This window comes from Rhinopithecus bieti, unplaced genomic scaffold (genome assembly GCF_001698545.2).
Source record: "Rhinopithecus bieti isolate Rb0 unplaced genomic scaffold, ASM169854v2 scaffold_14233, whole genome shotgun sequence".
NCBI lineage: Eukaryota > Metazoa > Chordata > Mammalia > Primates > Cercopithecidae > Rhinopithecus > Rhinopithecus bieti.
This window is the reverse complement of record NW_016807715.1, coordinates 7,102-19,216: the sequence shown is the minus strand read 5'-3', so window position 1 is coordinate 19,216 and position 12,115 is coordinate 7,102. Positions and strand designations below refer to the sequence as shown.

Sequence of the window (12,115 nt, the reverse complement as noted above, 5' to 3'; positions counted from 1 at the left end):
GGACAGTTGGGGCATACAGTAAATCTAATTCCAGATCCTCAAGCAATTGCCATACTGTTTTCCATAATGGTTGAACTAGTTTACAATCCCACCAACAGTGTAAAAGTGTTCCTATTTCTCCACATCCTCTCCAACACCTGTTGTTTCCTGACTTCTTAATGATTGCCATTCTAACTGGTGTGAGATGGTATCTCATTGTGGTTTTGATTTGCATTTCTCTGATGGCGAGTGACGATGAGCATTTTTTCATGTGTCTGTTGGCTGTATGAATATCTTCTTTCAAATTTTAAAAAATAACTAAAAATGTTTTCTGCATGATCACGATAATGCCACAGAATTTTATTTTTTGTATATGCATATGTTTTTCAGAAAGTTATATATTTTCATACAATTATGTGTTTTTTTCATGTTATTTTAAGTGGAAGACCTCTTTTCAGCATTTTATTTAGGGCACATGCAGTGTTTATATGCTTTTCCAGCATGTGTTTATTCTGGATGATCTTTATTTTTTCTTTACTTTGTAGTACATTTTTGCTGCGTTTTTTATTCTCACCATGAAGATTTTTTTTCAGTACTTTAACCATTGTACACAGTTCTTTATTGACCTGCAAGATTCCTATTGTCAAATGTCTCAGAGAGCTATGCTTATAAATAATACCTCATTTTTATCTTATAGCTCCCAAGATTGTCTTCAGGTTAGCGACTTTTGAAACTTTGCTTAAATATGTGTTATGGATCTTTTTGTGTATATCCTAGTTTGTTTGTTTAGCTTCTTCATTTCTTACATTATTTTTTTCTTTTAAATTTTTTGTTATTATTTATTAATTCCATGATTGTTTTGTTTTTATTATTCCAAGCTTATTGTTGATATTCTTATTTTCTGATGTTATTTAGGGGTCTGGTTTTCCATTTTCTCACTGAGCGTATTTTAAAATTTATTTTAAATTTAAAATATATTTTAAAATTAATATATGCCTCTTTATTTTATAGTTGCTTTTTCAAAAAATTTTTTTTATTAGACCATGTTGTCCTCATGTTTTGTATACATTGTAATCTTTGGTTGAGATTTAAACATTAACATAAAACTACCTTTCATGATCTTTATAATGCAGCTCTTTCCTGGCATAGCCTGAAACCAATTATCTTGGCTAGAGATTCACGGAGTCTCTCAAACATGTTCTCAGGATGTGTCTTGTCTGCAATTTTGCATTTATTTTTCAGTTAAAAGACTTCTCCATGTTTCTTCTTACCAGTAGGTAGCTACTTTCTACACCTGTTTTCTGCCCATGGACTGCAGTCTTTCTGCTGTTGTAACATTCACTTTTGATCTCAAAAGACTTAAAGGTGTCATTTCAAAAGTATACCACCATTTCATTCAGCACTTTCTATCATGGAAGACAGAAAGGACCCTATAAGCCAAAAGTAAAGATATAGGTCCCAGTATTTTTTGGGTCTTTTATAATAAAAAAACAGTTTGCTCCTAAAGACACCATATTCTTCTACTGGGGATGAGGAAGGACTGTGTTGGGTGAATGTCGCAGACTTCTCTTCTCTTTATATATGGCTCTTGGCATTGTGCCCACCTGATGCACACACTTACTTTATTTATAAATTTCCAGCAAAGGTATTTTGATCACTGTGGTTTTGTTACATTTATAAACCTATGAAGGAATTGTGGCCTGTGGTAATTTGATATGCCACTTTGCTAATGTACCTTATATAATTTTATGATTTGTAAAGTATATTTATCTGAGTCTAGTAAGTTAAGTAACTTGTGATTTTTATGTCTTTCAGTTACATGTTCTCATTTCACCCAAGACCTTCAGCCAGAGCTGGGCATAAAAGATTCACGCCAAAATGTAATACCAAGAATATATGGAAAATGTGGACATGAGAATTTACAAGTAAAAAAATGTAGAAGCATGGGTGAGTGTGAGGTGCAAGAGGGAGGTTATAATGAAGTTAACCAATGTTTGTCAACTACCCAAAACAAAATATTTCAGACTCATAAATGTGTCAAAGTCTTCAGTAAATATTCAAATTCCAATAGACATAAGACAAGACATACTGGAAAGAAACATTTGAAATGTAAAAAATATGTCAAATCATTTTGTATGGTTTCACACCTAAATCAACATCAGATAATTCATACTATGGAGAAGTCCTACAAATGTGAAGAATGTGGCAAACCCTTTAACTGCTCATCAACCCTTGCTAAACATAAAAGAATTCATACTGGAGAGAAACCCTACAGATGTGAGGAATGTGGCAAAGCTTTTACCTGGTCCTCAAGCCTTACTAAACATAAGAGAATTCATACTGGAGAGAAACCCTACACATGTGAAGAATGTGGCAAAGCCTTTAGCCGCTCCTCAACACTTACGAACCACAAGAGAATTCATACTGGAGAGAAACCTTACACATGTGAAGAATGTGGCAAAGCCTTTAGCTTATCCTCATCCCTCACTTACCACAAGAGAATTCATACTGGAGAGAAACCCTACACATGTGAAGAATGTGGCAAAGCCTTTAACTGCCTCTCAACCCTTAAGAAACATAAGATAATTCATACCGGAGAGAAACTCTACAAATGTAAAGAATGTGGGAAAGCCTTTGCCTTCTCCTCAACTCTTAATACTCATAAGAGGATTCATACTAGAGAGAAACCCTACAAATGTGAAGAATGTGACAAAGCTTTTAAGTGGTCCTCAAGTCTTGCTAATCATAAGAGTATGCATACTGGAGAGAAACCCTACAAATGTGAGTAACGTGATGAAGTCCAGCCCTCAGGCCTTATAATGCATAAAATAACTTATACTTGAAAAAATCACTACAAGTGTGGAGAATGTGGCCAAGCCTTTAACCAGTTCCAAGCCTTTATTGTACATAAGATAATTCATATTGAACAAAAGTTTTATAAATGTAAAAAAGTAACAAAGCCTTTAACCAGCCCTTTAACCTTAAGGAACCTAAGATAATTTATTTTAAAAAAATTTTTTTTGAGATGAAGTCTCACTTTGTCACCCATGCTGGAGTGCAGTGACATGATCTCAGCTCACTGCAGCCTCTGCCTCTTGGGTTCAAGCAATTCTCCTGCCTCAGCCTCCTGAGTAGCTGGGATTACAGGCGCATGCAACCACACTGGCTGATTTTGTATTTTTAGTGGAGATGGGATTTTACCGTGTTGGCCAAGTTGGTCTTGAACTCCTGACTTCAGGTGATCTACCTGCTTCTCAGCTTCCCAAAGCCTAAGAGAGTATATTAGAGAGACTCTACAAAGGTAAAAAATGTGGCAAAACCTTTAAGCACATCTCAGGCCTTACACAATATCAGATTATTCATTCTAGAGAGAAACCCTACAAAAACAAAGAATGTGGTTAAAAGCTTTAGCTTTTAACTAGTCTTGAACCCTTATTATACATTAAGAGAATTAATATTGAAGAGAAACCCTACAATAAGGAATATGGAAATGTCTTTTAAAAGTCCTCAAACATTTGTTTGAATAAATGTGAGATAATTGATATTGGAGACAACCCCTACAATTGTTAAAAAAAAAAAAAATATTGTGGCAAAGCCTTTAACTGGTTCTCCGTCCTTATTAATTAAAAAAGTTTATACTGGAGAGAAACTCTACATACATAAAAAATGTAACAGAGCATTTAACCACACCTCAAACTTTTCTAAAAAAGAGAAATCATACTGGTGAGAAACTCCAGAAATGTGTTAAATGTGGCAAGGCCTTTAAATGGTAGTCACACGTTTATGGTAGGTAGGATAATTTATACTGAAGTAAACCCCTACAAATATGGAGAATGTGGCAAAACTTTTAACAAATACTCATACCTTATGGCACAAGAAAGCATTTATACTAGAGAAAAATTGTACAAAGAATGTGAAAAGCCATTAATATCTGTTCATATCTTACTCAATATCAGAAAGTTTATACTTAATAAAAGCATTATAACCCAGGTGTGGTGGCTCATGACTGTAATCCCAGCACTTTGGGAGGCCAATGCAGGTGGATCACAAGGTCAGGAGTTCAAGACCAACCTGGCCAACATGGTGAAACCCCATCTCTACTAAAAATAGAAAAATTAGCAGGACATGGTGGCATGCACCTGTAATCTCAGCTACTTAGGAAGCTGGGGCGGGAGAATTACTTGAACCCAGGGTGCAGAGGTTGCAGTGAGCCGAGATTGCACCACTGGGCAACAGAGCAAGACTCCATCTCAAAAAAAAAAGTATTATAAATGTGATTACTGTAAAAAGACCTTCAGAAAATATAGGCCTTTAAAGACTATTTATCTGAAGACAAACATTTCAAACATAAAGAGGATTGTAGTACCTTTACTTGTAATACAGATTTTATTGTACACATTTTATATTAAAGGAAAACCCTGAAGCAGATGCTCAAACTTTAGTGAACATCAGAGGATTTATATTTGAGAGAAAGTCTAAAAATGTAATGAATGTGAAAGAACATTTGTCTGGAAACTACAGCTTAGAAAACACCAGTTTCTACTAAAAAATATTTTTGCATATGTAGTAAATGGGGAAAATATATTTAATCAAAAATTAAGTCTGTATAAACATTTGAGGATTCACAGTAGAAAGAATGAAGGCACTGAAACTAGACATTATACTAGATCAGAGTGTTGAGTGTAAAAGAGATCCAAAGATATCACTATATACATTTTAAAGAAGTAGATTTTTTTGGAGATTTATAATTACATTCGAGGCATGCTGCTTTTCTGTAAAAAAATTATAGATTTTCTAAAAGCAAATAATAATGTAACTCAAGTCTCAAGTTACTTCACATTGATTCCTTCTTCCCATTGTTTGTAAAAGTATTTGATCAATTGCATCAGAGGTATGAGGGGTTGTTTTCTATAGGTGTCCATTCTTCATGAACTTTCCTATGAAAGAGTAAGAACATTAGGCTGTAAGATGCATAATGAAAAATCTAAATGGAGAGGCTCTTTGTGGCTGACTTATAACATTGTTTTAGTGATGTATAAGGTGGGTGTTCACAGTAATATTCTGAATTCTAGTGAGAGGAAACTCTTCGAATGTTAGTAGTATTTTATCAATTGTACCTTTATGTAATACAATGTAATAAATTTAAAATTTTTTTAAAGATTATGTGTGAACTTAATTTTTTCATTAAACATAATTGTTTTTAATGTGTTAAGACTATTGTGCTTTGAAAGAAGTGTTAATTTGCCATCAACTTTTAACGTGTCCAATCTTACTTAAGGTTCTAGGTAAAAGATGGTAACAATATCGTATTTGTTAATCTAGGGGAATGGCATCTCTAGTAATCTCTTTTTTGCCTCTGTGTGTGTGTGTGTGTGTGTGTGTGTGTTTTGAAGCAGAGTCTTGCTCTGTCATCTAGGCTGGAGTGCAGTAGCGAAATCTGGGCTCACTGCAACCTCCACCTCCTGGGTCCAAGCGATTCTCCTGCCTCAACCTCCCAAGTAGCTGGGACTACAGGCACGTGCCACCACACTTGGCTAATTTTCATATTTTTAGTAGAGATGGAGTTTCACCATGTTGGCCAGGCTAGCCTCGAACTCCTGACCTCAGGTGATCCACTTGCCTTGGCATCCCAAAATGCTGGGATATAGGTGTGAGCCTGCCAGTGGTTTTAAACTGCAAATAATTTGAAGAATTTTTTTCCCATAGGTCAAATTTGTATTCTTTTTTATCTTATTTAAAATTTTTTAAAATTTTTGTGGGTAGTGTGCATACACACTTATGGCATATATGAGATATTTTAACACAGACATATGATATTTAATTATCACAGCAGAGTAAATGAGGTATTTATCACCTGGAGCATGTACTTATCCTTTGTATTACAAACAATCCCATTATACACTTTTAGTTATTTCAGTATGTGCAATTGAATTATTATTAGCCATAGGGTCATTTTATTATGACCATAAAAATTTCATGAGTGTAATTAATATCCATACATTTCTGAGTCATGATTAAATATTTTTTAAAAATTGTTTTATATATTTTTTTACATGTGGCCTCTCTGCTGACAAAAACAGACTTTTAGTTTTTGTCTACATAGTTACATATACAAATGCATTACTCTAACGATACACCAGCTGGGTGCGGTGGCTCATGCCTGTAATCCCAACACTTTGGGAGGCCAAGGTGGGTGGGTCATTGGAGGTCAGGAGTTCAAGACAAGCCTGGCCAACATGGTAAAACCCTATCTCTTCTAAAAATACAAAAAATTAACTGGCCATGGTCGTGCGTGCCTGTAGTCCCAGCTACCCAGGAGGCTGAAGCAGGAGAATCACTTGAACCCGGGAGGCAGAGGTTGCTGTGAGCTAAGATGGCACCATTGAACTCCAGCCTGGGTGACAGAGTGAGACACCATCTAAAAAAATAAAATAAAAAAAAAGATACACCTTAAGTGTAAGAAAGTTATGTAGCAAATGAGTGTGTTTGTGTGTGAGTCTGTATGCATTTTCAGAAGAAAAGAACAATATTGAAACAAAAAAGATCATTTTAATAAGGTGGATAATTAACTAGAATAGAAACTTCAGTAACTCTGAAAGAAAAAAAAAAAGCTATATTCTGTGCCCTGTATTGAATTCATAACTTTAAGATCTTATACACCCAAATCTTATCTCAAATTGTAATTGCCATGTATCAAGGGAGGGACTTGGTGGGAGGTAACTGGAACGTGGGGGAAATTTTCCCCTATGCTGTTCTCATGATAGTAAGTGAGTTCTCAAAAGATCTTTTGGTTTTATAAGTGGTGGTTTTTTCTGCTCTCTTTCTCTCTTGCTGCCTAGTGAGGAAGGTACTTGCTTCTCCTTTGCCTTCCACCATAATTGTAGGTTTCCTTAGACCCTAACCAACCATGCAGAATTGTGAGTAAATTAAGCCTCCTTTCTTTGTAAGTTACCCATTCTCTGGTATCTTTAATAGTAGGGTGAAAACAGACTAATATAGAAAATTAATGCTGGGAGTTTGGGGCACTGCTATAAAGATAATTGAAAATATGGAAGTGACTTTGGAACTGGGTAATAGGTAGACATTGAAACAGTTTAGAGAGCTCAGACAAAGACAGAAGATGTGGGAAAGTTTGGAACTTCCTAGAGACTTGTTAAATGCTTTTGACCAAAATGCTAATAGTGATATGAATGATAAAGTCCAGGTTGACGTGGTCTCAGATGGAGATAAGAAACTTATGTTTAAAATGGAAGCAGAATATAAAATTTGGAAAATTTGCCACCTGACCATGAGGTAGAAAATAAAACCCCATTTTTTGGAAAGAAATTCAAGCCACTGCAGAAATTTGCAAAAGTAAAGAGGAGCTCAAAGTTAATAGTCAAGACAATGGGGAAAATGTCTTCAGGTCATGTCAAAGATCTGAGGCAGGTCCTTCCATCACAGGCCAGGAGCCCTAGGAGGAAACAATGGTTTCATGGTCAAGGCCCAGGACCCCACTGCTCTATGAAGCCTCAGAACTTGGTGCCCTGCATCCCAGCTACTCCAGATCCAGCTGTGGCTAAAAGGGGCCAAGGTACAGCTTGGGTTATTTCTTCAGAAAGGGCAATCCTCAAGCCTTGGTGGCTTCCATGTGGTGTTGGGCATGCGAGTGCACATAAGACAAGTGTTCAGCTCCAGGAACCTTTGCCTAGATTTCAGAGGATGTACAAAAATGCCTGGATGTTCAGGCAGAAGTCTTCTACAGGGGCAGAGCCCTCATGGAGAACCTGTAATAGGGCAATGCAGAAGGGAAATGTGGGGTTGGAGCCCTCATGCAGAGTCCCCACTGAAGTTGCCTGCTAGAGTTGTGAGAAGGCCACTATACTCCAGACCCCAGAATGATAGATCCCCCATGAGCTTGCACTGTGCACCTGGAAAAGCCACAGGCACTCAATTCCAGTCCATGAAGGAGTTGCCCAAGGCCATGAGGGCCCCCCCTTTGCATCAGCATGGCCCAGATGTGGGACATGAAGTCAAATGAGAAAATCTCAGAGCTTTAAGACTTAATGACTTCCCCGTTGGATTTCAAACTTGCATGAGGCCTGTAGCTCTTTGGTTTTGGCAAATTTCTCCCATTTGAAATGGAAAACTTTATCTAATTCCTGTACCCCCATTGTATGTTGGAAGTAACTAACTTGCTTTTGAGTTACAGGCTCAGTTACAAGGTAGCAGGGATTTGCCTTGTCTCAGATAAGACTTTGGACTTAGACTTTTGGGTTAATGCTAAAATGAGTTAAGACTTTGGGGAACTGTTGGGAAAGCATGTTTGGTTTTGAAATATAAAAAGGGCATGAGATTTGGAAGTGGCCAGGAGCAGAATGATACCCATGGTGTTTCATGATAGTGAGTGAGTTCTCATGAGATTGGATGGTTTTATAAGTGGTAATTTTTCTGCTCTCCCTCTCTACTGCCACCTAGTAAAGGAGATACCTGCTTCTCCTTCAACTTCTGCCATTATTGTAAGGTTCTTGAGGCCTCCCCAGCCATGTGGAACTGTGAATCAATTAAACTTCCTTTCATTATAAATTTTCCAGTCTTGGGCAGCATATTTATAGCAGTGTAAAAAGAGACTAATGCACAAATATAAGATAGGGCTATCTGTGTACTAGATGCTTCATCATTAGCCATAGTTATTCCTGCTTGAGTTTCTTTGTAACTCTCAATCACAGATGGAAAATATTCATGGTGAAAATATAACATTGATTCTACATGTGCAGAGGACATCTGTTCTTAGGCTGCAAAAGGGCCTCTCTGAATTTAAATAAAACTTCTGCTTTTTAAATTTTCTGATTATCTTTTGTTCTTTTGTTTTGTGACTTTTTATGTTTGTCCCAAAGTTGTATCCATCACAGCCCTTCCCATTTTTTTCTGTGTTGTGGCTACAGTTTTCTCACTGTTCTCTCTGTGCCACATCATTTCACACAGTACTTTGCAGGTTCTGATGAGAAAATTGGAATTTTTTAATATGGTGAAAAACTGTGTTAAACTTGGGAGTTTGAACTTATTTATAGCTTCTCAATGTAACTTCCAGATAAGTTAATTCAGATAAGAGGCATACACTGTCCACAGGTGAGACAATTAAATCAGGTAGCACTATTTGTCTTCATAAAAAAAAATTTGTATTAGATTCTAAGGCAAACTGTAGTGTATACAAAAGTATTTAGAAAATATTTCTTAGAAATCCAAGGTGGGCGGATCACAAGATCCAGAGAGTTAATATTAAGGAATAATTATTAAATATAATTTTTATGATATATTTACAGCACAACTTAAGTTTTCATGCAGGATCTTATATTTTTTAGTGTGAATGTTAAATGTTGCAAATGAAATGAGCTCTGTGAATTTAAAAATTGGAATAATAATTCCTTTTCATGTTAATGTTTAATATGAACATATAATGTTTCATATTAATGTTACAATCGAGAGATTTTTCTATTATTTTATGATTTTTTATTATACTTTAAGTTCTAGGGTACATGTGCACAATGTGCTGATTTTTTTTTAGTGGATGAGGTTCACAGTCTACAGTTTTCACTTAGTCACCTAACTGTAGCCAACATTTTGTTCATTTTCTCTGGAAAATTTTTGAGATTATGGCAACTTTTGGATAAAACATTTACTCAGTAGTTTTTCATGCAAAGATGTTTATTGTGTTCACAGAGTGACCAATCATGACAGGTAGCAACACTTGATTTTTAGTGTCTTCCACTTATCTATAAGTTCTTTCTAGGTGATGGTGTTAATATTGTAGTCACTTATAAGATAGCAAGAATTGGCCAGGTGCGGTGGCCCATGACTGTGATCCTAGCACTTTGGGAGGCCAGGGCAGATGGATCACAAGGTCAGGAGTTCAAGACCAGCCTGACCAATATGGAGAAACCCCGTCTCTACTAAAAATACAAAAAAATTAGCTGGATGTGGTGGTGCATCCCTATAATTCCAGCTACTCAGGAGGCTGAGGCAGGAGAATTGCTGAATTGTATTATTCTGAACAGTAATAATTAACATTTTATTATTGAGTGGTAGGTTCAGACTATTCACAATATCAAAAGTTTACTTACCTACATCACTAAATAAGCAAGCCATGTGTAATTAAAAATATATGTATGTCTTTCCTGAAATTATAAGATATGAAGATACATTTATTTCTTTGGTTCAATTTTTAAAGTTAATTAAAAAAAAACATGTATTACTGGTACATTTGGTTGACTAATCAAAATTGCATACATTTATGGGGTACAGTGTAATGTTTTGATATATGTATAAAATATGGACTATGTCATTAACTAACATATCTATCACTTCACTTACCTAGTATTTTTTGTGGTGAGATATTAAAACTTACTGTTAGTTATTTTGGAATATACATACATTATCATTGACTATAATCACTCTACTGTGCAATAGATTTCAAAACCTCTTTATCCTGTCTGTAAAACTTTGCATTCTTTTATCAACAACTGCCTCTGGTAACCAATTATTCCACATTCTACTTTATAGATAACAAATGCAACTTTATTAGATTTTAAGTAAGTGAAATCATGCTGCATTTTTCTTGTGTGGCTGGATTATTGTAATTAGCAAATATTCTCTAAATTTATTCTTATTTTTTCAATTGACAATATTTGCCCCTTTTTAAGGCTACATAGTATTCCATTGTGTACACTATTATTCTAAATGTATATATCACCTTTAAAATAAAATTCTAGGTCGGGTGAAGTGGCTCCTGCCTGTAATCCCAGCGCTTTGGGGAGGCTGAGGCAAGTGGATCACGAGGTCAGGAGATCGAGATCATCCTGGCTAACACGGTGAAACCCCGTCTCTACTAAAAAAATACAAAAAAATTAGCCAGGCGTGGTGGCGGGCATCTGTAGTCCCAGCTACTCGGGAGGCTGAGGTAGGAGAATGGTGTAAACCTGGAAGGTGGAGCTAGCAGTGAGCTGAGATCGTGCCGCTGCACTCCAGCCTGAGTGACAGAGCGAGATTCCATCTCAAAAATAAATAAATAAATAAATAAATAAATATAATAAAATAAAATTGTAATTCAAATATATAGTCATCTATTGGTTGGAAAACTTATGTGTAATGGAAAATATTGCTGTGAAAGCATGTATTAACATAATTCAGCATATAAATATCTCATTAATAATAACTAATTTGTACTGAGCACTAACCATAACACTATACATGTGTTAATAAATTTTGTTGGCCGGGCGCGGTGGCTCAAGCCTGTAATCCCAGCACTTTGGGAGGCCGAGACGGGCGGATCACGAGGTCAGGAGATCGAGACCATCCTGGCTAACACGGTGAAACCCCGTCTCTACTAAAAAATACAAAAAACTAGCCGGGCGAGGTGGCGGGCGCCTGTAGTCCCAGCTACTCGGGAGGTTGAGGCAGGAGAATGGCGTAAACCCAGGAGGCGGAGCTTGCAGTGAGCTGAGATCCGGCCACTGCACTCCAGCCTGGGCGACAGAGCGAGACTCCGTCTCAAAAAAAAAAATAAAATAAATTTTGTTGTCACATTGATGTGGTCTGGCTGTGTCCACACCCAAATGTCATTTTGAATTTTAGTTCCCATAATTCCCATGTGTCATGGGAGACACCTCATGGGAGGTAATTGAATCCCGTGGTCAGTTACCCTCATTCTGTTCTCATGATAGTGAGTGAGTTTGCATAAGATCTGCTGGTTTTATAAGAGGCTTTTCTCCCTTTTGCTCAGCACGTTTTCTCTTCCTATCACCATATGAAAAAGGATGTGTTTGTTTCCCCTTTCATTATGATTGTAAGTCTCCTGAGGCCTCCCCAGCTGCGCTGAACTGTGAGTCAAATTAACCTCTTTCTTTCATAATTTACCTAGTCTTGGGTGTGTCCTTATGGCAGTGTGAGAATGGACTAATAGATACAGTAACTTAATAACAAAGGTATTATTATTATCTTCAATTTATAAAGAAAGAAACAGCCAGAGAGAGAAATAACTTGCTCACAATAGCAGAGCCAGTATTAAAACACAAGCAACTTTGATTCCAAGGATAATACTCTTGAATAGAACAATAAAACCACTTTCAAACAAAAAAAAAGTTACCTTTAAAACCCATTC

General features: G+C 36.4%; 1 protein-coding gene across 2 annotated transcripts in view; it reads left to right on the top strand.

Annotated features, from left to right (window-relative positions):
- The window catches only part of LOC108536646 (zinc finger protein 679), a 36,703-nt gene extending 33,322 nt beyond the window's left edge, over window positions 1-3,381 (top strand). The window contains exons 4-5 of one of the 2 annotated variants that reach the window (XM_017883639.1): window positions 1,795-2,760; window positions 3,281-3,381. In XM_017883639.1, coding sequence (XP_017739128.1) covers window positions 1,795-2,760; window positions 3,281-3,381 — 1,067 coding nt within the window. Of the gene's footprint in view, window positions 1-1,794; window positions 2,831-3,280 lie in introns of those variants that run through there. The other variant, XM_017883640.1, reaches the window with a different exon arrangement.
- Window positions 3,382-12,115: the final 8,734 nt, after the last annotated feature.